We start from the raw sequence: 25,533 nt of genomic DNA, 5'->3' as shown, positions 1-25,533 counted from the left end.
AGTACTGGCATCATGACTGGATATGTAGCATGTTCACGTGAACATGACGTCACCTTTTATTTTTTGTTTACTTTTGAAATCGTATAAAAGGCAACGCACTCTTTTTTTTCCCTTCGCCTTTTACCTCCCCCACCCCTGTACATACTCCTCGCACTCTTTCAGTCACCAGAACACACATCTCTTATTTGTCTCCGATCGATACTTTCTTTCAGTCCATGTCCGATATTCAAAATTTGCAGTCTTATGGTAAGGAATCGCTTTTTTATGGCGGTATTTGATCTTGATCTTGAGATCGCTTAGCTTGATTTGATCCTAACAAGTGCTCATATTTTTCATCGGACGATAGATCCTTTTGCCGATCTTGGCGATTCAGGTGACACCGGCGCCCAGCAGGAATATATCCGTACGTGTCTAGCTCCATTGTTGATGGACCAGGCTTTGCCCGATCTCGCTTTACACTACACCCTTTTCCCCTTGAACCTCTACGGGAATTATTTTTTTGCTTTTATCTCTTTGTTGGGAGCGATGGATAGAGAGAGGCATGCAATCCTGAAAAAAGTGATGATAACTTTTTTTTGCCGTAGCAGGGCTTTGACAGGCCGTTTTGGTCTGTTTCCTGCTCTGACGGTAGTATATTTTATATACGCCTTATGTCATAGTTACACTGATTTTTACATCTGTTTGCTATGCTCCTCTCTGTTCTCTTTCTCGTTACGGGTGTGAGGTTCGCCTTTCCGTGATTAATTAGTTTGGGCTGAAAGGGAATTGATGACTAATTTGCCCAGTTGCTTCGTTAATTTGTCATCTTGTAGATATCCGTATTCAGCAGCGTAACGGACGCAAGACCTTGACGACAATCCAGGGTCTTCCTGCCAACTTTGACAAGAAGCGCATGCTTAAGATCTTCAAGAAGGACTTTGCCTGCAACGGAACTCTTGTGGAAGATGAGGAGCTCGGATCTGTCATCCAGCTCCAGGGCGACCAACGCACCAAGGTCTTGAACCTTCTTGTGGAGGAAGGCGGTGTTGACAAGAAGCAGGTCAAGCTGCACGGCTTCTAAATGCAGGAGGATCTACTCGCCTATTTTTTTTCTTCATCCCTCACATTATTCCCTCTCCTGCTCCTTCGCTTGTAAACTATATGTACCATTTTTTTGCCTGCCTGCTGTATATTAAAAAAGAAAAAAACTTCGAAGACGCTTCGCATATCTTGTTCAGTGTAAAGCTTTATCATTAAAATCGATCTTGATTGTCAGCAGCGGAACTAAAAATTCATCTCGGGGCTAGCCATTGTTGCTGGCGTGCGCAAAGGTTAGAATAGATCGCTTTCAGCGTACATTCGCTCTTGTCTTCCTAATCACTGATCTTGTATAAAATATTTTTGAACTAGTTGCTGGTTTCCCCTTGCATGATTTTTTATTGGAAAAAAATGTTGCACACACGTACGAATCCTTTATGCCTTGATGGCGTACTTGCGAAGAGGGAAGTGGGTGTCCTTCTTCTGCTGCTTGACGGTCTTGCGGGAAGCCTCGTGCTTGGTAAGACGACGACGGATGGCACGGGTCTTCTTGACACGGAGGTCCAAGGGCAAGAAGTTCTTCTTCTGGTAGAAGATGCGGAGCTGGGAGCGCTGCTTCTGGGTGATGACGGTCATGACACGGGCGACCGACTTGCGGACAGCAGAACTATGCACAGCAAATAGCAATATCCGGCGTTAGATTTGAACGATTGATAGTCGTAAATGGTGCACTAACGATCTATATCGCTCCCAAAATGGTGTGAATGATCTCTGGTCGACCAAGGCCAGATCATTGGTCTGTGTTCCACTGTTGACATCCTTAGTGCATCGAGAATGATATGTCCCTCCGTTTGTTTCTGCGCGCATATCTCGATACATGAGTAATAGAATGCGTCCTGCTATCGCCGGCATGAGCGAATCCAAAACGTGCACGGTATGCATATCCTGCTACATTGGTCGGTGCGGGAGTAGTTGTATCCTGTAAACGAGTCCTCGTCTGGGACAATTAATTGCTCGCTATGCTATCTCCTGATACAATGTCGCTCAATGTCCTTCTTGGCATCTCTCCTGGCGCTCTCAAAGAATGACAGCTTACATCTTGGTCAACTTGCTGGCAGAACCTCCAGCAACCTTCTGGACCTTAAGCGAGGCGAGCTCCTGCTTGAGCTCCTCGAGCTGCTTGGTGAGCTCAGCCTTGTTCTTGGTTTGCAACTCGTAAGCCTTGACAGCAGCCTACGTAGTTTGAGAATCCACGAATAGAAAAATCCAACAGGTCAGCTTACTGTCTTTTTTTCATTTTTGCTGAAACTCCTGCGAAAGGCGATCCATAAGCTGTTTGTGAAAAGGAATCAACGACTATGGGTATGTGCTGTAACGCTCTGCTGTGATCCCAGTCCGCAGACCTTGAAGGATGTCTGTTTCGGCATGGAATCCGTCTGCATCGTACTTTTCGTAGCCAGAAAAAGACATCTTCCCAGTGTCTGTGTTGATGTTGAGCAGTGGTGTCCTGCATAATGCTTAATCAGAGGTTCCACATGTTTGTTGCCCCATCACTCAAGTAAACTGTTCAATTCCTTGTAGTAGTCGAGTTATATCGATCGATAGAGAATTGAGATGACTCCTGATAGTAATTGAACTGTTATGCCAGTACGCTGATGCCGACATGTCGATGGATGGATTGTGCTCCTGATGGATATGTATGCCTTGTTCCCAGCTCAGTACCATTTCAATTTGAATTAGATTGAGGAAAGAAGGACCCAATAGATGCCATTACAAGTTCACTTTCTGCAAAGCAGATTTATTAAGGGCGGGAATTCTGTTCTCAAAGATGCGGATTAGGCAGCACAAAACGCGTACGATACTTGATATTTGAAAACACGATGGTCAGGGCGAAGGCAACGCCAATGGCAACAAACGATTCGATGAACCATGAAAAGTCGAGACCTTCTTTTTGTTTGGCTATTGACCTATTTGGAAGTTAGCCAGCTATGCCCTTAAATAAATATATCTGTCGAAAACTCGCCTCTCTGTGTTGCATCGCTCCTGTTCATGCAGTCTGTGGTTTCCAACCCTGTAGCAAAGTGTGGTGGACACCATGAAATAAGTCTCTTGCTTTATAAAGAGTCAATTGAGTTGAACATCCATGTGCGTTTGTCCTGGTTTGCGCTGGCTATAAATGCTCAAATTGGACCAGTTGCCGAACCTACCAAGGAACGAGGCCTTCTAGCCCCTCCCCTCCGCCCCCCTGCTCAAAATACAAAGTATAATAAGTAATGAAAATGGCTTGAAAGTAATAAGTAGATGGCACTTCGCCTTGTCAAAAGACAAAAGGTAAACATGTTCAAAGCGTTCGAGGGTCTCCCACAACAAACTCCAAAAAGACCGGGGTACCTCCTATTTCTCCTGGCCCTTCCCCTGACTCAAGCTTCACTGATTTGGGAATAAATACGAATCATGCGTGGCTTTTTTTTTCTGTAATCTAAAGACATGTATACTAGGCGATGGGTGCCTAACCACGCGACTTCAGCAAGCTACGCGAAGAACACGAAAGGCGAACCTTAAATTGTGGCCCATAGTACATGAATTTATTGTTTGATCTGTCCTATGGTATTTGCCCTGCTTGGGCTTCGCCATGGTGCATATGCTATCACAGTCCTGCCCTGAGTAGAGGTCTAGGTAAAGAGCAAAAATCTCTGAATAATTTGCTCCCCCGCCTGTTGGTCCTCTCCGATCATCGACCATGCTAGTCGCTCGTTTACCGCACGCTTAATTGGCTCGCTATGGTCTATCGTGGATATAATACAAAATAAAGAAGAGGAGAAAGAAAAGATAAGAAGTCGGCCAACATAAAGGACTTTTTTAAAAAGCGACGTTGGGCGAACACGGCATTCTGTAAAGGGTAAGTATGAAGAATGCAATGGCCATGTTTTCGATTGTCTTTTGTTAGTAACTCGAATTAAACAAAACACAGCAATTCTTGAGCGTAAACATTGAACAGTACTTTCATGCAAAAATAAAAATAAAAAGGAAGAAAGGGAACAAAGCGCTTTATCTGAATGGGTACTTCGCCTTGGTGTCTTCATTGGAAGACTTTCGCAACCTATGTAGCTGTGTTCCCCGATGGTAATTCTTATAGCAAGTTAGACCAGACCGAATCCTGTTGTGTGATGTCTTTAAAAAATACCTCCTTACAAGCTAACGGTATCGTAACAGATGCTGTTACCCGCGACACATTACACCCTTATCGGTCGAAGGTATTCACGTATAAACCTGTGCCAAGCCTACATAACAGCGCTATGTTTTTCCCCGTTGCAATCCCAAATGCGGAACAGTATGAATCTGCTATGCCATCTCGATACTTTTGTACGTCTGCACGCAAACAACCAGATGAAAAACAGAAGTTTTTTTCCTTTCAATACGACGCCAAGGCATGTCTGCCGTCCACCATGCCTGCTTGCATGGTCGGATGGTTCTGGTGTGTTGAAGAGGGTGTTATATGAACCACTTTCGTTGTTCCTTTATAGTAATCTAGCGTGTCTTATCTGCATTTGTGCATCTGCATACTAGCCGACACTGTTGGATCGGGGTACAAACACATCAACATTCCTGCCTATTCTCGTCTCACAGCGTCCACTCAGAATAGAGACAGATGTATGCACTGCTTTAGTTGTTCAAGTCATTGTTAAGCAATCAAATGAATGGTTATTGCGCCCCACTGTGCATGGAATGAGCTATGAATGGAACCGTCAAATTTCTCTTTTTTGCAGCGGCGGCAGGCCATGCCTCCTACTGATATTAAAGAAGTTCAAGGCCGCCGACGCTTTGATGACTGCAAGCTAACAATTGGTCCAAGCAGGGAGTTTGCGGTGGTGCAGGTGATGGGCCCTGAGCGCATTGCAGGACGACCTTATTGCACAACCCGAAACCTGAGAGAAAGGGGGCGGACCATGGCTAGTGCCCTGAAGGCCAACATTCAATGAATTCATCTACGAAGGGCTTAAACATTCAAGTAAGGTGTCACAACAAGGAGGCGATGCCGTCGAGAAGCTTTATTTTGACATGGTCAGGAACGTTCAAGGCACGGTTTATTCCTTTCTTTTTTACACTTAACTTCAAACTTCAACTCTTCGATTCACTCCCCTAACATCTGGCCGTTGATTTTTTTTAAAAGTGTTCGCACTCAGCTTCAGGGTCTTAACAAGACCACCCGGCATTCATTAATCATCCTCGCTTATTCAAGGTGCGTATGCGAAAGCAACAGAACTTTTAAAGCTGTGCCTGCCCTAATTGCCATTTTGCTAAAAGAACAACGGCCATGAAGACTACTTCTCTACTCCGGGCCATTGCACTGGTCGCCTATGACCAGTGTTGTCTCGATGTAAATTAAACACATCCGCTCACACAATCGATATTAATGCGTCCCGAAATCCCGGTATTGCCACCCAAATTGTTATTATATCTTTTTGACACCTCATTTTTTGTATCCTCTCTTTGGTGCGAGAAGAAGATGGTCTTCCGTATAAATCGAGAACATAGTCTCGGTAAACAGCTTGGGTGGTCAGGCTGCCTTTTTTTTTTTTTTTTTTAAAAAATGGTGCTTCAGGATCTTTTGCTGCTCATACCTTGTTCACTCGAAGCAAACACATTGGACTCGCCCTTGCTCTTTTAATAGCCATCTCCCGTTTTCTATGGCAAGCTATGCCTAACACGGTCAATAATACGTCCTTTTGAAAAAACTTCCAAGCAATGTCCAAGAAACTCCGTTCACTCCTTCCATCCTTCCATTTACTTTGATACCAACTCGACATTGATGCACACTGCCCTCCCACCCTACAGCTGTGTACTGCAACAAGAGGGCAGGGCAACGAAGGCAGGGAGTAGTGAGCTAGCGAGTGAAAGAGTGGGAGAGGTTCGAACAGAGCTAGTTAAATTCTCTCATTCGCATAGAGGCGCATGTCCCTCGCCCAGACCATTTCTTTCATCTCTGGCCGTGCACCGCATGCCCTCAAGGGTCTATTTCCTTGGCGCCTCACACACCCATACACATACATCAACTCTCACGTCGTATCCTCGTCATTTGCCTTTTTACCCTCACAAATCTTTCGCTTTGGGGTCGCGCACGCATGATTCCTTGGCGATTGCTTAGCCTTGTACTAGCCTGACAGACGTTATTCGTGTCTGCAGCATGCGCCCCTGTGTCTTTTTTTTTATCATTTTTTTGTCGACCCCTATCTGATGCGCATATCATACTCTTCACCTGGATGTGTTTTCATAATAGTCTTTTTTTGGCACTTGGATATGCTTCAACCCGGAATTCGTTTTCAAGTTCGCCTTTCTATCTCAAAACGACATAAATCGACAGCGCCGTCGTAAATTCAGCTCATGAGGACAAGATTTTTTTCCATGCTTCCCATAACATCTACGCCAACAACTGCACCAATAACGGCCATGGATATGGGCAACGCCAACAACCATTACAGCAACTTCGCACAGCTGCAGAATGGCGCCAGCAGTGCGCTTCTTGCTAGCGGGTCAATGAGCTTCTATGCTGGTTGCCTTCTATCCAGTGCTTCTGATGCCACCGCCTTCAATGGTGCTTACTGTATTGATCAACACTATCTGGCATCCCTGAAATGCAACAAGGGCGCCGATCGCTGCGCTACGCCCCTCATGGGGAGAATTCGTGGGCATCATCGTATCTTGGCTGACTACACCCAGGTATAATACCCTATACTGTTTCAATTACATGCTGTCCTTGTTCGTTCTTCGCATGGTACATACTTTAACCCTACTTCCCCCTCCCAATGACTGTCTGTACATCATGTATCCAATGCTCTTTCCATTCTCTGTCGCGAACACCATACGGAAAATATAGATATCAAATCTGGGTTCTCTCTCAACTCCTCTACAACATCTTTATGATGCAGAATTTGAGCTGTATCTGCGCTCGTTTATATGTAAGAGCTGGCCATTGCAAGAGCTCTTACAGCAGTACCCACAGGATTGTAGCAACAGCAGTAGCAACGCTATAGCGCCTACGCCCTCCTTCATTGCAAATGAGGAGCCGCCGTCAGTAATGCCTATGTCGGCGGCTGTTGATTTGGGCGAAATATTACTACCATGCGTGCCCCAGGCCCCTTCGACGACATTCCAGGCGGTAAATGGCATGAATATTTCGGTGAGTTCAGGCACAAGAGGATACGACGTCTCCGCTAGTGCATGTCCGATGGGTGCCATTCGACTAACCGTGTACTTACTTCTGCTGCTCGTTCTTGACTCTTCTGTACCCTGCACTCTCGAATAGCCGCTCCCTTACCACCTACAACACACATCAACGGATCTCATTCACACCGCGCCTATGCCGGTCTTCATGAACCAAAGCATGTCGTCCAGTAGTATTTCCACGAGTTTTTCTAAGGTCGATGGCTTACCAGAAGCCATATTCAACTGCAACAACATGTCTTCATCAGACACCGATATCTGGAGCTCTTCGGAGTCGAGTCCGGCCTCTTTGTCGCACGATTCGCATTCGATCCAGATGTCGGACACGGTGTCGCACAGCGATGCAGCAGCAGAGCCATTGCTCTGGAAATCTGCCTTTGCGCCAGCCCAATCCGACCAAGACGGTAGCCGCGCCAAATTGGATGCTCTGTCGACATCATACAATACAGTCAGCGCCGCCCACATCCCCCCCAACATGGAGCCGGTACAAAACATTCCAGCCTATTTATATCATCAGTATCCTTTTACCCAACAGCAACTTCAGGCTATCACTGCAGGTAATGTTCTGTACACGTATTGTAAAATGACTCTTCACGCATTCCAGATCTAATGTATCTTTCTCTCCTCGCATGTTATTTTAGACTCGACGGTCTTAACCGCCAATGATTTCGCTCCCACCGCATCTGCACCGCAGATCCCTCTGACAACGCTGACATGGTCGGCCACACGGCGTAGGCCTCGAAACCCGTCGCACGCACCAAGGGGGTTGCCCGGTATCCCTCTGTCGCTTACAGCATTCCCAATTGCGCCTCTGTCGCAGGTGGGAGTGACAGCGGGACCCGATGTACTCCAACCGATGGTGTCGTCGTCATCGTCATCGTCATCGTCGTCCGTGCCAAGGTACAACAGAGCTAAATTCGGCTCTGAAACCGGCGCTACCAAGACAACGTGGATGAGGCCTGTCACGGCCCCAGTTACATCTGCGAGCAAACCTCAAGCGAGCGCGACTACTGGCGCTCCCAGCTCGGTCACCAGGCCTTCAATGCCCACTGTATTTTTCAATATGTCACCAGACATGCTAGCGATGCAACACGATGGGCAGCAAAGAAGCAGGAGAGCAAGATTGGATGACGATAATCAAGACGACTTTGAGGAGAATGACGCTCCGAAGAAACCATGTAATGCGTTTTTACTTTATCGAAACCAGCGATCTAAGGACAAGCAGGAATACTATAAGTCCACGAAAGGGTCAGGAGCTCTGATTTCAAAGGATTCGTCTAAGCTTTGGGAAACTGAAGAACCTGAGCTCAAACGTGCGTTTGAACTCGAGGCGGAGATCTCGCAGGCTCTGTACCAGTCGAAGCTGGCAAAGCGTACACCCGTGAAGCACAAGAAGGGGAGCGCGAAAGGCGCGAATGCCGGTAATAAGCTCAAGCTAGGATCGGATGGAAGAAGCGGTAGGAACGGTAGGAGGTCGAGAGGAGCGGATGATGAGAGCGCGCGCAAGCCGGGTACGGAAGAAGGGAAGGAGCAGGAGGAGAAGGAGGAGAAGGAGGAGGAGGCAAGCTCACAGCCCCCAGGCAAGAGAAGAAAACATGAGCAGTAACATGGCAGCATTGGAGATATAATTGTTTAATAAAACACAAAGAAGTATCAACACCATAGCATTCTCACTACTCGTTTGCAACAGCGAATCCGAGATGGCGAGCATAGACGGCGGCAAAAGCGCATCGAACCGCTAGACCTCGAAACAGAAACAATAAAATCAGTGCTGAGGCCAGCACAGAAGATCCATCCAACTAAGAGACGGGGTGTTCATTTCCATCATCAGTTTTTTTTTTTCCTTGTACTACTCGGACCGTTTTGTGCTTCTTGCCAAGACTTACATCGGGGTTCCTACGGATCTCCTCAACCATCCCAGGGTAGAACCGTCCAGCAAGGCCCTGAAACGATCCTACATCATACAAGTGCCTCACCCCGCTCGCAAGCTTACCATCCTGGCTGTGGTTCCAGCCGCCGTTTACAAGAGGATCTTGGTGCTGAAGGTCGCGGACCCAGGCAGCTTAATCGTGGACCCGTGCATCATCCTTTAAGGCCACGGCGTACGAGTCCGGGACGACCTCAGGGTAGGGCGACGAGACAACTGGTCCCAGTCATTCAGAGCGGAAGAATGACTGGAAGGCCACGGCCAAGGTGTCATGCGTTAAATAGAGGAAGAGGTATGGTGTGAGTAGTTTGGAGGCAGGACAAGGTCCAATGATAGGAGACATACTTGCTATACTTTGCCTATTGCTCATCGTAGGTTTGCACATGTTGCATGTGTGAGATAAATTTTGATAGCAAAATGACCGGGGTCCGTAGCACGGACCACTTGTACTTTTCCTTTGTAGAAATGAGGGCTGAAGAACACCTGCGGTACAGGAGCATTCGTCTTGGGAAAAAAATAATATGCGCCCAATTGATTGCTTAGTATGGATGTCTTCAACAAGCTCAGGAGAGAAGCATCCAGTAGTAACCCTGGAATGAGCTTACGCCGCACTCATATCTGAGCCCACTTTGTAGTCCAGCTATCAAGACCGTCGTCAAAGGGGGCCGTCTTTTAGGGCTCCCACAGAGAACTATCAACTCTCCATTGCTTCGGTCAAGAAACTTCACGACTGTGCCGGTGTAGTGCATGCGATTATCTGTTTATGTCGCTTATTTCGTATCTCATGTTCTTGCTGTATTACGCGTATATACCATAAATTAGATTGCAATAATAAAGAGGATCCTCTCTCTCCTTCACCGCTCTGCTACTCGATCTTCTCATCATCCGTCGTAGTTGTCTTTCTTCCGTTGTAGACCAACAAATTAGGCGTCTTTGAATTGAGGCCTTTCAACATGCCCTTTGTTGCCGTCTCCTTCAAAAGCTCCTTCATCTCTTTTGGTGAGATCCGTCCCGAAAAGAACCCAGACTCGCTCTCCGGGGCCAGTGACAGATAGTACGCAACCAATCCGGCAACATGCGGCGAAGCCATCGACGTCCCTGAAGCTTTCTGCTTCGCAACCTTACTCCCCACCCATGCTGACTCCACATCCGTCCCCGGCGCAAACACATCCACACACGGACCATGGTTCGAGAAAACCGCTCTCCGGTCGCCCACCGTCGAAGCCCCCACTGTCACTGCAGCCTCGATCCCCGAAGGCGAGAACTTACAGGCGTCCTCATCATCGTTTCCGGCACTCACCACAAAATGCAGACCCTGCTCGACCGCGCTCGTGATCGCTCCATCCAGCGACCGTGATTTCTCGCTCCGAAGGGACATGTTCGCGACCGAGCCTCGATATTTCTCCTTCTGTCGCTCCTGAAGCCCTAGGTGAACTTTAAGCGAATAATCCACTCCGGCAACGAGGTCAGAGGTCGTACCAGTACCGTCCCAGCCCAAGACTTTTACGGCCACGACATTAGCCTTCTTGGCGACACCGTACGCTCGACTGGCGATTGTGCCCGCCACATGGGTTCCATGGCCGATATCGTCCAAGTCGAGTTCCTCTCGAGGGATGGTTACGCCCCAGTCAGCTCGGCCCTCGAATTCTTCATGCTCGATGTTGATACCGCTATCGATTACGAAGACGACAACGCCTTGGCCACCCTCGGGGTCGTAGATATACCTATGCGAGTCCTTGGCAGTTAGAGGCTTGCGGTGGGAGATGCGTGCTAGACCCCAGGGGGCGTCTACCTGGACGTCGGAGGCGTACACGAATTGGTCGTGTTCGATGTAGTCGACCTGAATATCAAGATAAAATACAGTCGGTAAGTTGTCGCACAAAAGACAGATCGGAAGATCTGAGCATGTAATAACTATCGGCGCGGCGTCCCCCTATAATTACTTCTGGGCTATCCAAAATGTTCCTCTTTTGCCGCCGAACAAAAGCTTAAAATAAAATAGAGGGGAGGGGGGGGGAGGATGCCAATTTCAGGCCTATGAGCGTGCTCCTCAGCTTACATTGGGGTTTCTGCGGATCTGCTCTAGAAGTCCAGGACTAAACCGTCCTGCCAGACCCTGGAACGAGCCCATATCGTACACATGTTTGACACCACTCGTCATGCCGTCATTGCCGACATGGACCCAGGTGGCCCCATTCACTTGAAGGTTCTGATGGTGAAGCTCGCGGATCCAAACAGCTTGATCCTGCGCTCGGGCACCATCCTTGAAGACCACAAAGTATGAATCTGGGACCAGTTCGGCCTCGACTGCCGAGATAATGGGTGCTAAGCCCTCGGAATGAAGGACCGATTGCTTGCTTGCCACGACAGTGGAGGCGGCCAAAAGGAGGGTAGAGGCGGTAGCGATTTTCAGCAACATAGAGTTTCCGCGATAATTCTAATCGAATTGGGGGAAGAGGGAGAAAGGAATAGGTAAAGTTGAATGAAGAGGATGGGTTGAGGGATTAGGGGGAAGTATAAATAGTATACGGCGTACCGAAAATACGGGTCTTTTCCTTATTGGTCTACGAAAGTTAATATCAGGCTTTTCGTTTCATGTAGCCATCACGCCAACGGGCGGCGCGTCCCTCCAGCCTCTTTTACAAAACAAAGGCGCGTCTTTGGAACTTGTAGAGGACGCGTATGGGCTATTCTTAGCAAATACGCTGGTGGCGGCTGTGGTTTCCACATGGCGGTTGTGGTTTCCATACGGCGGCAACAATGGCAGGGCAGATATTAACGCCCGATTGTCACACCTTAATTGTTGCCCGCTCAAGCGAGATAATGCATAGCGCGCATGCATGCAAGCATTCGCTTTATTTTTTTCGGCCATGGGCTGCTTTCTATCTATCTCACCCTTTCTCCTCATCCGCGTCGCCCGACAGAGGTTGCGGCTGTTTTGTTTTCCTTTACCACGCGTAGTACCGCCGTTGTACACCAACAGATTAGGCGTTTCCGAATCCACATCTGTCAGCACATCTCTTGTTGCCGTCTCCTTCAACAGCGCCTTCATCTCCTTTGGTGGGATCCGTCCCGAGAAGAATGCCGAGCTGTTCTCTGGCGCCAACGATAGATAGCACGTAATCAATCCCGCGACACGAAGAGAGGATAATGACGTCCCTGACAGCGTCCGCGTAGCATCGACAGCCCCGATCCACGCCGACTTGACGCCCACACCAGGCGCAAACACATCCACACATGATCCATAGTTTGAGAAGTCCACCCTCTCGTCCTTAACATCCGACGCTCCCGCCGTCACCGCACCTTTGGCCGCCGCAGGTGACTGCAGGCATGCATCTCTATCATCGTTTCCAGCCGAAACCGCAAAATACAGACCCTGCGCGACCGCATTTGCAACCGCTTCATCAAGTGACCGTGACCTCTCAGTCCCTAGCGAAATATTAGCCACCGAACCCTTGTATTCCCCCTTCCGCTCCACCTGAAGCGACAGGTGTTCCTGGACCCCATAGCTCACACACGCAGCAATTTCCGACAACGTGCCGGAGCCGTCGGATCCGGTGACCTTGACGGCTACGATATCGACCTTCTTGGCGACGCCGTACGCGCGATGGCCGAGTGTACCAGCGCAGAGAGTGCAATGGCCATGGTCATCAGTGTCATCGTCCCCTGCATGCGTGGTGGCCCCCCAACGAGCGCGGCCCTCGAACTCTCTGTGCTGGATATAGATGTCGGTGTCAATGACAAAGGCGTGACGCCCTTGCCGCCCTCAGAGTCGTGGATGAACTTGAACTTGTTGTAGGTCCCGAGGATCAGATTCCTACGGTGGGAGATACGGACCAGTCCCAAGGGGGCATTCTTTTGGACCTTGACGGTATGAACGATTTGATCGCGTTCTATGTAGTCGACTTGGCATGTGTGGCAATGGTAATGATGACGATGATAATAACAAAAAAAAAAAAAAAAAGACATTAGCCGCTGCGTAGAAGATATGCATCCAATTAATCAACCTTTTTTACTACCCAAACCGTCCTGTGCCTCTTGCCAAGACTTACATCGGGTATAAAAGAGGAGAGGCAAGACAGAAAGAAGTTTCATGTGCTAAATAGAAGAAGAGATAGTCCTGAAGGTAGGATAGGACAAGATACATTCCTTGGCAGCACTTCGCCCATTCCTAAAGCTTCATCTGTCTCGCAAAGACAAGATAGTCGCGTTCATTTAGGCGGTTATTCCAGTGCCTCGAGCGAAGGAATCCTAGCTCCTTCGTTCTCAAGCGAATGAACCCATCTATTCATCCTCCTTTACTCAGGTCACTACATTTTTACATTGGGAGATACTCATCTCTTTCAAAGGAGTGAACTAGAAAAAAAAATCTTTTGCTCGAGGCGCTGGTTTATTTCGTTTACTGCACATTGCAGGGACGCTCTTATATAGGTAGATATATTGGTAGTAATAAACAGATAATAGGGATAATATATATATGTACAAAAAGAATCATGTTCTCTTTCACCGCTTTTCATCTTGATTGGAGAGGGAGGGAGGGGGGACCAAGGTCCATCAGCCATTTACCAGGCATAGTAGTTGTCCTTCTTTCCACCGTTGTAGATCAACAGGTTAGGCGTCCTCGAATCCACATCTGTCAGCACGTCCCTGGTCGCAGTCTCCTTCAACAACGCCTTCATCTCCTTTGGAGAGATCGGTCCCGAGGAGAACGCCGAGCTGTTCTCCGGCGCCAACGAAAGGTAATACGCAATTAATCCAGCAACGTGGGGTGAGGCCATCGAGGTTCCCGAGATCGTCCTCTTGGCATTAGGCCCTCCAATCCAGGTTGACTCGATGTTCAAACCAGGTCCAAAGATATCAACGCAGGAACCATAGTTCGAGAAATATGCCCTCTCGTCCTTAACAGTGGAGGCACCGACGGTGACCGCAACTTCGACACCCGCAGGTGAGTAGCTGCACGCATCCCTGTTATCGTTTCCGGCAGCAACTGCAAAGTGCAAGCCCTGGTTGACCGCGTTCGTGACCGCAGAGTCAAGTGGGCGGGATTTGCCACCGCCGAGGGACATGTTGGCGACCGAGCCCTTGTACTTGCCCTTCTGCTGGACCTTGAGTCTCAGGTGCTCCTGGACAGCAAAGTCGACACCGGCGACGACATCGGACATGGTACCGGAGCCATTGGACCTGAGGACCTTAACGGCGACGACCTTGGCCTTCTTGGCGACACCGTAGGCTTGACTGCCGATGGTACCGGCGCAGTGGGTGCCGTGACCGTTGCCGTCGATGTCGGCATCGCCCATGGGGATGGTAGCGCCCCAGCTGGCACGGCCCTCGAACTCCTTGTGCTTGACGTTGATGCCGGTGTCGATGACAAAGACGGTGACGCCCTTGCCGCCCTCGGGGTCGTGGATGTACTTGCGGTAGGTCTTGAGAGTCAGGGTCTTGCGATGGGAGATACGGGCCAGACCCCAGGGGGCGTCCTTCTGGACATCAGAGGTGTACACAAACTGGTCACGCTCGACATAGTCGACCTAAAAGTACAGAGGGGGGACGTGGATTAAATGCGTGTCGACCTCATGGACCCCACTTTTTCTTTTTTATTTTTATTAGCAAAATTAATTTGCAGGGCAGCCCCTCCATTGGCGCGTTTGTTGGTCCGGGTCACGAGCACACAGGAAAGAAGGAATGGACGGGAGGATGCGTATTACGCAGGGGAGCATCGGGAAGAAAGGGGTAAAGCCAAAGCTTCATTCTGCCTGCAAACAGGTGGTAACTGCCAGCCGCAAATAGTGTGCATCTCCATCGTTATCACACCAGCAGAGCACTGCGTGACACAATAACAGGGCCCACGTACATGATGTACGCATCCTCGCATGCAATGCATGTATCATGTAAAGAACAGCAAAGACCCACAAAGCAACGCACGAATGAAACAATGAAAGAAACCCCCCCCACCTCCTCCTACTCAGCTCCTCAGTCTCTCCATAGCAGACACATACGAAGGCAAGTGTCCCAGATACGACCATGGCCCAGTGGGGATTTGTTCAAATGAACTACCAGGTCATACGGTCATACGGGCATCCAAACCCTAAAAACACACACACACACACACACCCCTTCAGGAACCCAACAAAGAAAATCGAACTAAATGAACCAATAAAGTTCCACAAGGCAAAGCACTTACGTCGGGGTTCCTACGAATCTCATCCAACACCTCAGGGCGGAAGCGACCAGCAAGACCCTGGAACGAGCCCATGTCATACAAATGGTTGACACCGTTTATCATGCTCTCGTCGAAACCATCGTCCCAGGCGCCGTTCATCATGAGGTCCTGGTGGTGAAGGTCGCTAACCCAGGCAGCTTGGTCGTACGCGCGGACGCCGTCCTTGAAGACCACAAAGTACGAGTCAGGAACGACCTCGGCCTCGACGGAGGAAATAACGGGGGCCAATCTCTCGGACTGGATGAAGGACGGGAAGGCTACAGCAGAGGAGGCGGCCAAAAGGAGGGCGGACACGGTGGAGATCTTCAGCAGCATGTTGGCGAAAGGTCGATAGTAATGAAAGTAATAAATAGAAGGATAGAAGTGATGCGGAATACGCTGCTGCTTGGTCACTTGAACGATTGAGAGGGGATGAGCGCGGCAAATAGAGGTAAGAGTGTGTATGATAAGGGCTTGAAGAGAAGGAGAAGGATGAGATGGGAGGGCTGTTTGAAGAGAAGAGAGGGGACGAGGAGAATGCGCCCTGAAATAGAAAAAAAAAGTGAGTGCGTAGTCCCCAAACGGGTAGGAAGCTAGAAAAAGGGAGGCTGGATTCGAGCCTAGGTAGCGTGACCATGACCTCTTCACTTCCCTTAATTTCCCCGCGCCCCCCAAAACCAAGCTAAGCGTTTAGGGTAGCGTTTCTCACCGTTTTATATTATTGAATAGAAATAAAACAGTCGGTGAGAATCTCTAGTTTAGAGGAATCTCTGGCTTCGCTTGAGAGTGCAGGAAAAGACGAAGCGATGTGGTTGCCGTCATCGTTAGTAAGGAAGCCCCCCTCATGTTCTGCAAGTCCCGCACAGCTGCGGAGTGTGACATTCGTGTCACATTTCATATTTTGCCACCAAAATAATCATAATGATAATAAAACAAAAAAAAGCACCATGCATAGCATGGAATTATTCATATTGAATCCTTCGCCTCTGAGTGAAGCGTCGTTATTATTAGTTGATGCATATATACTAGAAAAATGGTGAAATGAGAACTAGACTAGATAATGAAAGATTATGGATGGATATACAATGGAGATGACAATGGAGATGACAATGATAATAAAAGGCTCGGATGAAGAAAGAGGTGTGTCCAAGAGCTACTTAGACCATCTCAACAGACATCTCAGGCTTGCCATGGTTCGCATTGGTCTTGAGCTCCTTGTGCTGGATGAAGCAGCTCATAATAAACGCCAGCCCACAGAACGCAACACTGCAGTAAAACACATAGTGCAATGCGTGCACATAGCTATCATAGATCGTCAGGACCTGCTCAGGGGCGTAATCGTGGATGAGGTCGTAGTTCTGAGTGACCTTGAAGATACTTTGGTCGCCAGGGAAATTCTCGATAAGTGCGCTGTGCAACTTGTTGTTGAAGACCGTACCGACGATGGCCACTCCAAAGACCTGACCCAAACTACGCACAAACTGGACCGACGTCGTGACTGTGGCCATGTATTTGGGATTGACCGCAGCTTGGACGGCCAAGGTCGAAGCCTGCATCGTGAATCCCATACCGAGACCACAGATGAGGAGGATAAAAATGGTAGCGACGCGGGGAGTGTCCTTCTGGAAAAGGATGCAGAGAGCCGCACCGAGGATGAAGAAGGCGTTACCGAGGGCGGGAAAGAAAGCAAAGGTTCCCCTCTTGAGGACCCAGATACCGGATGAAATGGAAGTGATGACGATACCGATGACGAAGGGAACCGTCTCGAGACCTCCGATGGTGGCGCTCTCCTTCTTGATGACCTGGAAGTACACGGGGAGGTAGAACAGGATACCAAAGAAGGACATTCCGCTGAAGAAGAGTGAACCGTAGGTGGACCAGAGGTTGCGGACCCTGAACAGATGGATAGGGATAATAGGTTCCTTTGGAACCTTCCACTCGACCACAACGAAAATGGTACCAACAACGATCGCAGCGCAGAGCAATCCGATGACAATGCCAGAGTTCCATGCGTACTTGTCGCCACCCCAGCTGAGGGGCAAGAGAATCAGGATGACAGTGGCCATCAACAAGAGCGAGCCTAGGTAATCGATACGCTTGAGCTTCTCGCTGAGGCTTCCCGCGGGTGTTGGCAGGTTGAGGTTGACGGTGATGAAGAGGATCGAGATCGCACCGAAGGGCAGGTTGATCCAGAAAGACCAGCGCCAGGTCAAATGATCGGTGAAGGCGCCTCCCAACAATGGGCCGACGACGGACGAGAACGAGAAGATGGCTCCGATGAATCCAAGGTACTTGCCACGCTCGCGCATGTCAAGCATATCCGAAAGAATAATGAACACCATGGCCATAAGACCACCCGCACCCATACCCGCAACACCGCGTCCGATGATCAACATGGTCATCGAGGTAGCCCATCCGGCAATGGCAGATCCTATCAAGAAGACGACGTTGGCAAAGAGCATGGTGGCCTTGCGACCAAAGATATCCGAAAACTTTCCGTACAGTGGCTGGAACGCGGTCGCGGTCATCATGTAGGCGGTTGCGAGCCACGATATGTCGCCGAGAGAGTTGTATTCCTTGGTGATAGCAGGGATCGAGGTCGAGACAATGATTTGGTCTAGACTGGCGAGGAAGACGCAGAGCGACAGACTATTTGAATATGTATTAACATGCACATGCACAAGAGCACAAAAGAAAAAAATCGGGCACAGTTAGTTACGAATACCTTATTTAACGTTTTTTCCAACCGAAGAGGGGGTAATTGAAGAAAAAACGTACGCAATCATAATAAGCACAAACTGCTTGGGAGGCGGCTTGTGGTAGAGCTGGGCAGGGGCTGGCGCCGCAGACTCTGAGGCGGTGATGGAAGAAGCATCCTCGCCGTGCTGGTCGACTTTATCCTTGACGGGGAATGTCTCCTTTGAGCCTGGGATGGGGATGGATGTGGAAGAAGCGGTCGCAGCAGGGATCTCGTCCATCTCTTGTTTGAAATCGGCTTTAGAGGCCATATTTTTTGTGTGACTAGGTGGTTAGGATGCGTGTATGCGTGCCAAGAAGGAGGCGATTTGGTGTTTGGTGCGAATGAAATCGGCGATGTATGGCTGCGATCGCTTGAGAGACTATTAAAAAGCAACGAGTGGGGTTATAGAGAGGGGAAGCTGCTGTTGTTGAGAAAGAGAGAAAAGATGGTGGGTGTGGGGGAGGCGGGACTTGGCCAGTATTTATATCCCTGTCCACATCCATTCGATGGATGGGGCGAGAGCGTAAGGGACCCGTTCTGTTAGAGGGGATGCACTCATTCGACAACCTAATCAGCAACAAGCAATAACATTAAACAAGGCCAAGACTTTGTTGTGTGTCCAGTTGGAGCGCAGCAGACTCTAACACGAACAAGGTTGTCTTTTAAAATGACTCTCTTTAAAAAGATAAAGAGCAAACACTCACTCGTAACAACACACAAAGCGCTCCCTTGCGAACGTATGATAATGACATGCTTGTACTCTCCCCTGGCTGCGCGACGGGAACAACGGCGACAATTGCCTTCCGACGATATCATATTAGGAAACCAATCCATGCTCCTTCATACACAAGTGGTGAATCTCTTTGCGACGCTAACCGGCATTACCATTCTATCCATTCCACGCACCTACGCGTCCACCCATTTCCTTAACCATTATAGATTATCCACCGCTGCCAACTCCCCATTTTCGTCCGAAGCTTTTCAATGGACTACAGAACGCTCTGCACTCAACCACTAATCAGCCAGCCCCTTGTCCAGTCGCCTATACTCCTCCTGGCCTTCCAGCTGCTTCAACTTGCCAGATCGTCCTTCGCGCTATAACATCACCTCAGTTAAGGAAATAGAGGTCCTAAGGGACAGACCACATCCACGGAAAGTAGGGTATCCTATCTCTCGCTTTGATGTGTTTCTCCCCCTCCATAAGAATAGAGAATATTTACTTTCGGGAGATAGTTATCCCGCGTAAACAACAACCCTATATTTAATCTCATTTCTCAAGCGCTCTCGATCACTTTTTATTTCCATTTCTGTTTGCTTTGCTTTGCTTTGCTTTGCTTTGCTTTGCGTTGCGTTGCGTTGTCCCCGTTCCCTGCCGGGGCGGAGTGAGAGGGAGAAAAAAAAATTGCCTGTTATGAACTCTATGCGGATTAATCCGCGCGGAGTGCGGAGAAGAAGGTCTGATCCACAGGTTGTCGTTCACACACACACACACGCACACTTACCTTCCCAGCTAATACTCGACATGCAAGCAGTTTTTTTTTCTTCGCTCATGAGCAGGAGTACAGTAGTTGCGTCCGCAGGATGATCCACCTCAGGGCATCATTCGCGAACACGACCTTTTTTTATTTTAAAAAAAATATCCCGAGGATTGATCGGAGATTGTGGAAACAACATCCTAAGTCCTTCACTCCCATCGACCCAACAATGAATTGAAAGGAATCGCAACCTCGCCAGTTTCACTCATTAAAAGAATCATGAGTGCCTGTTTGCCTGGTAGCATTGCGTGTTCTGTTTGTGATACTCGGTTGAATTATTTTTTTCCTCCGTAAATTTAACCGCAAACAAGGATATTGATCAGCGCATGTGCTCGACTTATTTTCTTTGTTCCACAGCGTATGCGCAAGTTGGAAGGACATATAGACTAGTCTCTCCATCAATTTTGGCTTTTTTGGCCCCACACACACACACACACACGCATACAGAGGGCGCAGACTTTTTCGTGTTTGCATTCACAATTCAGTGCGACGGCTCTCTGAGATCCAGAAGAGATAAGTTTGCGCAGTAACTTCGCTTTATCTGATCTGATAAGTCTCGGGGGAATGGTAACTCCATAACCTTGAAATTCAGCTACATCGATGCGAGACACCGCCCTGGAACTCTTTTGTCGGCCCGACAATTCGTTCATTACTACCTTAACATGGACTACACGTGCGTCTTACATGATGGAATTTTTTTGTTTTCGCCTTTCAGCTTCAACGCGACAGAGAGGAGAAACGTTTTCTTGCATCAGAACCAAGACCAAACAATCTTTCGTGATCCACGAATCCAACTTCATATTCATCTTATATTGATCTGATAAACTACTTTAAAAAGATAAACACCCACATTTTCGCCTCCTTAAATTATTTTATATGAACACCTAGAACATAAACTCGTTCCTAGGGAATTTTTATGAAAGCGTTCATACACATCTTTCTCAATGGACGTAGACTCCGCACCATCCATCTTCTATCTTATCCACAGCCCTCTCCTTTCTTTAGCCGCCGGGCTAAAGACCCGACCATTAACGCCTCGCATAGACCTATTGACGCCAAAATAGCCTCAAATCTGTACTTCAACATCTTAAGGACTTGGCAAATCACCTGGTAGCGCAGCGCAGCACATGTGCATCCAAACACTCAAGTGCCAAGCGCATTATTTATCTTTTCAATGGCACATTTGTTCCCGTTCTGGAATGATATCTTGTGTGGTATCATCAAAAGTTTTGCAGTTTCTTTTCATTCTCCTCTGTAAAGATCTATTCTTGAAAAATCTGTCCCTTTTTCTAACACAATTCCGTCAACCATCCTCTAAGCAAAAGTAAAATCATCTTTTTACGATCGACAGGTAGACTAGCGCTGTTTGACTATCCATTATTTATTGAGAGAAGAATGATGCTCTATCAAGAACAATTGAGTGAATAGACAGCTTGCGAAACCATTTTCCGAAATGAAATAAAGTTTTTCAAGTTCGAACTTCGATATCTTTATATTGCGAAAGGGTTGCCCAAGTTCAGCACGTACATGGAAGTATACCTGATGAAAAAGCATGCCGTATGGTAGAGACATCTCATTTTCCTATCTCGCCACTACTGTCGCCAACTCAACCGTTCCTTCCTCTTAAAAAACATGCCACTCCGCATACCCCGCAGTGGCAATGACAGCGACAGCAATATCTCCGGCAACTACGCCACTTACAATGGCAGCCACATCGACACCGACACCGACGACGTTGACAGCGATGTCAGCCTGCTGGGTCATGACACCGACATCCTAGCGGAGGAGCTCGAGGAACAGATTCGTTTCAAGCGCGATCAAAGAGACAACCTGGTTGAGCAGGCTGTCATACCAGAACGCAAAGATAATGGACTGGGTGAAGTATGGACAAGAGAGGCGGGCGGATGATAGAAAGATGAAGAGAGCAGAAAGGCAAATACCAGTTCACGGGTGCTTTTTTTTTTTTTTTTTTTGACAGAGAGACATACTGCGCTGGTCGTCGTTTGTTGCCACCAAAAAAAAAAAAAAAAAATCGCGAACCTTATTGAATTTCGGCCTGAAGTTCGAGTTTCGCAAGCTGTCTGTCTCTGTTGTGCAATTTCTGTCCAATGGTCGCCCTCAGGTCCTAAATATACAGGATCTGCTTGACAGCTGTCAATCTCCTATACATGGCCTTTGTACGGCATTATCAGAATGATATGATTGTCAGAAGATCTTCCAAATGAACTGTCAAAATAATTATCGCTGGTGCTTGCAATAGATTTATCAAGGCTGGGCTGAACACTGTGCAATATATGTTGATGGAGACATTGTAGAAGGAGGTTTTTTTGAAGATAACTGTCAGGAGTAGACTCAGAGGAAATGGCGGAAAGAAGGAAGCAGGCAGACGGACAAGGCAAAGGATAATTGTATTGCAGACTGGGGCTCTATGCTATAGATGCTATGGCCCTATTTATGTGTTTCTAGGATCCTTGGTCAGGGTGCTCGGACGGCTACTACGGGACGCCACGTACATTTGCTAGTAATACGATAATAGTCTAGGTAGGTCACAATAGGGCTCAGCGGGAATGACAAAGGCAATGCTATTAAAAAATGCTTGGTCGAACATATACTGGGTTCCAATGTGCTGAGGCATAATGCGACAGGATTGTCATTCGGTTGCCAAGCTGCACAGTTACGGCGTGGAGACCCAGGATCGAGCTTGGCACCATGATAACACCGTTGTGGTATTGTACAATAGGCCATAGACATGCATATATATGCCCCGCTTATGATCATTGAACAGCATTCATTTCCACGCGTTCTTAGTTCACCATTGCCCTTGACCCTTGACTTTGCTGCTATTGCACCCTTTGACTCCGGTAACTGCGTGATGAGGTCGACAGAAATCGAAGCCCATGGCTGCTCAAGGATGGGCAAGGGCTACAAAAGACAGTAGGGCTTGTGGTGGCTAGTTTTGCTCCGCTGGCAGGTGTCGCATCCATTAACGTAGTCCTGAACATACTTTCGCATGGCGGGTCAATAAAACGTTCGAGAAGCCAAATCAAATGTCTTTACAATGCCAATGTGTCCTACATCGAGTGAGTTAAGACAAACTTCCAAGATCTACTTCTTGAGATCGGACGAATCGGGCACACAAACGGAGCCCTCATGAAGGAGAAGGTTATTCTGGATCAAGCACTCTGGAACCGGGTCAAGAGCGGAGTTGGCTTGGGTAAAGATTGGTCCGAAGTGGGGAGCGCTGCAAGGAGCTCCTTCGGTGTCGACAACGGCAGCAGACTCGGGCAGTAGCGGTAGAGCCTGCACGGGATACAAAACTTGAACTGGGGGCAGTAAGGTCATGGCAGTCTTGGACAGGGGGAGTACCCCTTCTCAAGTTTGTCTCGAAGAGACAAACCATCGACAGCAGCGTTCTAGGAACCGAGTCGGTACTTGTAATAAATCAAGGTCTACACTTAATATCTGTGACAATTAGACGAGACAAGAGAGGGATCTTTAATAAGGCTGTCTGGTTCCCTTTATATAGGTATATAGGTCACCAGGTGGTCTCTTCTATCTAGAGTGATCCTATGAAAGTGTCTGTCCGATATGGCACACCAATGCGAGTATAGACACTTCAAAGCAGCTCAGTCTTTCTTCATATTAACAGGCAGTTGGGGAGTTTCAGGGCTTCGGAAATATGCCGGAGCTGCCGCCTTGACATGCTCACTGGCCTCATCAAAGGCATCGATCATAGCTTGAGGCAACGGTCCCTTCTCGAGGTCTGTTAGGTTCTCCTCAAAATGCTTGATGTTCGAGACTCCAAGGATGATGGCGTCCTTAGCAGTGAGGCCAGCGTGGTGCCTGATCCAGCGCAAGGACGCCTCCAGGAGGGTGAGGTCGTTGGCCTTGGCGGCCTTCTCCAAGGCCTTGACTCCTTCAAAGTGGAGCTTGTTCCAGTAGTATTCGCGGAAGCTACGTATCACATCCAGATGAAGTAGAGTGTTAATAATACGACCGGGCAAAAATATGAACAAAGGGGAGGTGAATTCTGCTAGACATTTTAGCTTTTCTTTTTTTTCCCCATAGTTTGAGAGTCCACTTACACACTTCCGAATCCTGTGTTTGGGTCGAAACGGCTGCCCTCTGCAATCTCATCTTCCTGGAACTTGTACTTGCCCGATAAGAGACCACTGCTGATGACATTAAAGGCGTAGAAGGCGATGTTGTAGTGTCGCAGGCAAGGCAGCAGCTCGGGAACAACGGAGCGATTGATGGCATTATACTATTTAAGACCAAGGCAAACAGAGGTTGGCAAACAGAGGTTAGCAAACTAGAGTGATTGACTCGAGCTAACAGCGTTCATCATGTTGATACCGTATACACTTACGTTGCCCTGGTAGACCGAAGGAAGCACGTAACCATTCTGCTTACAGTGCTCGTAAATCGTAGCCACATGCCACGATGAATAGTTGGACAATCCAAGCTAGAATGAGTCGTTAACAACAATAGAATCCATGTTAGCATGTACCCTTCTGTTTGTTACTGTTTACCAAGGCAGCTGGCGTCAAGGATTAATTCTTACTCTCTCAAAGAGGCCCTCGCGGTAGAGTTCATCGACAGCTTTGAGTGTGACTTCAAAGGGTGTGTCGTAATCAGGTGCATGGAGATAGAAGATATCGACCTTGGTGGCATTCAAAGCTTCCAGAGACTGGCGGAAAATCTTGGGCAGTTGGATGGCATCGTGTGCTCCTGGATACCCAGGGAAGACTTTGGTGGCAATCTTGAAATGGGCCGTTGGCAGCTGGCTCAGGACCTGTGAGCAAATGTGGATAGGACAGTAGGGAGGATGAGGTAAGTGGATCTTGTTTTTGTGGCGCGTTGACGCGTTGACGCGTCGGTCCTGCACACATACCACCGTGATAATAACAGCGTCATCATCCTCCATTTTCACTTCGTGGGTTTTTTACCTTCTCAGTGTCGCCTTGGCCATAGACCCTTGCTGTATCGATCTCGATGTGACCATAGGCGTGGAGCATCTCCAGAAACTCTCCGACCTTTTTCTTTCCACGGACACGGATCACAGTACTTTCGGTCGGTGTCTCCTCCAGTCCGAAAGTCATAGTCCTGTGGATGCATGTGGTTTTGCACAATTAAGAGTATCAGCAAACGGTACAAGTATTTACGTATGGTCATGAATCCTGCGTCGCATTATAACATGAAGGACGTACCCAAGGACGATGCGAGGGAGGTTACTGTTACTCTTGTTTGCCGACATGATGCTATTTCTTTGGAGCTGTCTGAATAGAGTAGGTCGGAAAGTGTGTGGATGAAGATGAGGATGTAGGGGACAACGCGAGGATATTTATATTCAGGATCAAGGTCGTCAAGCACGTAAGTATACCGATCACGTTAAAGCGTCCTACGTCTTGTGCGCATATACACACGTATACGATACTGCGCCTCTGTCTGCGCAGTTGAACTGGATATAAAACAGCAAACTTGCAACTTATAATGCAGCATGGTAGGTGAAAACCTCGGTTTTGCTTTAATATTTCATAGGGCTCATTACACTAGATACCGGCCATGAACTTATACGTATCTCTATTTTGCATATGCAACTCTTACTGCGCAGCCAGTCCTGGCGTATACGGGTGCATTACGCCCGAAGAACGATCGACGCGTCTGCGGAAAGGCAATGGAGCGAGAACTGCGAATAATCTAAGGACATTCAGGTTCAGGTTCTGTGCGGGCCAAAAAAAAAAAAAAAAAAAAAAAAAAAAAAAAAAAAAAGTACAAGCGGAGTGGCCGTGACGCGCTCCCAAAATGTTGAAATTGGGACATAAGAGACAGGATCTTTTTTTTTATTGACACCAGATCCCTCCAGACGTACCGAAGGCTGCATTGAGGGACA

At 48.2% G+C, this 25,533-nt stretch overlaps 11 protein-coding genes across 11 annotated transcripts; 4 read left to right on the top strand and 7 right to left on the bottom strand.

Annotated features, from left to right (window-relative positions):
- The first annotated feature begins 115 nt into the window (after positions 1 to 115).
- On the top strand, positions 116 to 1,371 carry BC939DRAFT_457066 (translation factor sui1). The gene is made up of 3 exons (XM_051556427.1): positions 116 to 246; positions 347 to 403; positions 813 to 1,371. The coding sequence occupies exons 1-3, from the start codon at positions 216 to 218 to the stop codon at positions 1,058 to 1,060; spliced, it is 336 nt and encodes a 111-aa protein (XP_051410416.1). The 5' UTR covers positions 116 to 215; the 3' UTR covers positions 1,061 to 1,371.
- An 81-nt stretch (positions 1,372 to 1,452) lies between these two features.
- Positions 1,453 to 3,651, bottom strand: BC939DRAFT_484511 (ribosomal protein L35; the record flags this gene model as incomplete). The annotated part of the gene is made up of 3 exons (XM_051559255.1): positions 1,453 to 1,684; positions 2,114 to 2,250; positions 3,649 to 3,651. The coding sequence occupies 3 exons, from the start codon at positions 3,649 to 3,651 to the stop codon at positions 1,453 to 1,455; spliced, it is 372 nt and encodes a 123-aa protein (XP_051410415.1).
- A 4,452-nt stretch (positions 3,652 to 8,103) lies between these two features.
- On the top strand, positions 8,104 to 8,862 carry BC939DRAFT_457061 (uncharacterized protein). The gene has a single exon (XM_051556426.1). The coding sequence runs from the start codon at positions 8,192 to 8,194 to the stop codon at positions 8,843 to 8,845; it is 654 nt and encodes a 217-aa protein (XP_051410414.1). The 5' UTR covers positions 8,104 to 8,191; the 3' UTR covers positions 8,846 to 8,862.
- A 1,069-nt stretch (positions 8,863 to 9,931) lies between these two features.
- Positions 9,932 to 11,647, bottom strand: BC939DRAFT_457060 (serine protease). The gene is made up of 2 exons (XM_051556425.1): positions 11,226 to 11,647; positions 9,932 to 11,006 (listed from the first exon to the last, which is right to left on the bottom strand). The coding sequence occupies exons 1-2, from the start codon at positions 11,583 to 11,585 to the stop codon at positions 10,032 to 10,034; spliced, it is 1,335 nt and encodes a 444-aa protein (XP_051410413.1). The 5' UTR covers positions 11,586 to 11,647; the 3' UTR covers positions 9,932 to 10,031.
- A 112-nt stretch (positions 11,648 to 11,759) lies between these two features.
- Positions 11,760 to 13,020, bottom strand: BC939DRAFT_478699 (peptidase S8/S53 domain-containing protein; the record flags this gene model as incomplete). The annotated part of the gene is made up of 2 exons (XM_051558787.1): positions 11,760 to 12,881; positions 12,988 to 13,020. 2 exons carry the CDS (start codon positions 13,018 to 13,020, stop codon positions 11,760 to 11,762), a joined length of 1,155 nt encoding a protein of 384 aa, XP_051410412.1.
- Positions 13,021 to 13,526: 506 nt separating this feature from the next.
- On the bottom strand, positions 13,527 to 14,412 carry BC939DRAFT_457059 (peptidase S8/S53 domain-containing protein). Its single transcript, XM_051556424.1, has one exon. It carries the CDS (start codon positions 14,326 to 14,328, stop codon positions 13,729 to 13,731), a length of 600 nt encoding a protein of 199 aa, XP_051410411.1. The 5' UTR covers positions 14,329 to 14,412; the 3' UTR covers positions 13,527 to 13,728.
- An 836-nt stretch (positions 14,413 to 15,248) lies between these two features.
- Positions 15,249 to 16,157, bottom strand: BC939DRAFT_218281 (uncharacterized protein). The gene is made up of 2 exons (XM_051550755.1): positions 16,075 to 16,157; positions 15,249 to 15,909 (listed from the first exon to the last, which is right to left on the bottom strand). Exon 2 carries the CDS (start codon positions 15,699 to 15,701, stop codon positions 15,282 to 15,284), a length of 420 nt encoding a protein of 139 aa, XP_051410410.1. The 5' UTR covers positions 15,702 to 15,909; positions 16,075 to 16,157; the 3' UTR covers positions 15,249 to 15,281.
- Positions 16,158 to 16,330: 173 nt separating this feature from the next.
- On the bottom strand, positions 16,331 to 18,734 carry BC939DRAFT_457055 (major facilitator superfamily domain-containing protein). The gene is made up of 2 exons (XM_051556423.1): positions 18,144 to 18,734; positions 16,331 to 18,014 (listed from the first exon to the last, which is right to left on the bottom strand). Exons 1-2 carry the CDS (start codon positions 18,371 to 18,373, stop codon positions 16,523 to 16,525), a joined length of 1,722 nt encoding a protein of 573 aa, XP_051410409.1. The 5' UTR covers positions 18,374 to 18,734; the 3' UTR covers positions 16,331 to 16,522.
- An 18-nt stretch (positions 18,735 to 18,752) lies between these two features.
- On the top strand, positions 18,753 to 19,410 carry BC939DRAFT_457052 (uncharacterized protein). The gene is made up of 2 exons (XM_051556422.1): positions 18,753 to 18,842; positions 19,045 to 19,410. The coding sequence occupies exons 1-2, from the start codon at positions 18,773 to 18,775 to the stop codon at positions 19,227 to 19,229; spliced, it is 255 nt and encodes an 84-aa protein (XP_051410408.1). The 5' UTR covers positions 18,753 to 18,772; the 3' UTR covers positions 19,230 to 19,410.
- A 44-nt stretch (positions 19,411 to 19,454) lies between these two features.
- On the top strand, positions 19,455 to 19,772 carry BC939DRAFT_457050 (uncharacterized protein). Its single transcript, XM_051556421.1, has one exon. It carries the CDS (start codon positions 19,517 to 19,519, stop codon positions 19,688 to 19,690), a length of 174 nt encoding a protein of 57 aa, XP_051410407.1. The 5' UTR covers positions 19,455 to 19,516; the 3' UTR covers positions 19,691 to 19,772.
- Positions 19,773 to 23,128: 3,356 nt separating this feature from the next.
- Positions 23,129 to 24,956, bottom strand: BC939DRAFT_218244 (Aldo/keto reductase). Its single transcript, XM_051550754.1, has 6 exons — positions 24,851 to 24,956; positions 24,590 to 24,746; positions 24,205 to 24,435; positions 24,010 to 24,105; positions 23,726 to 23,904; positions 23,129 to 23,594 (listed from the first exon to the last, which is right to left on the bottom strand). Exons 1-6 carry the CDS (start codon positions 24,895 to 24,897, stop codon positions 23,267 to 23,269), a joined length of 1,038 nt encoding a protein of 345 aa, XP_051410406.1. The 5' UTR covers positions 24,898 to 24,956; the 3' UTR covers positions 23,129 to 23,266.
- Between the last annotated feature and the right edge of the window lie 577 nt (positions 24,957 to 25,533).

Source organism: Gamsiella multidivaricata, assembly GCF_025024155.1.
Source record: "Gamsiella multidivaricata strain RSA 2152 chromosome Unknown BC939scaffold_49, whole genome shotgun sequence".
NCBI classification, from domain to species: Eukaryota; Fungi; Mortierellomycota; class Mortierellomycetes; order Mortierellales; family Mortierellaceae; genus Gamsiella; species Gamsiella multidivaricata.
Note: the sequence above shows the minus strand (reverse complement) of the source record. Positions and strands in the feature narration are given on the sequence as shown.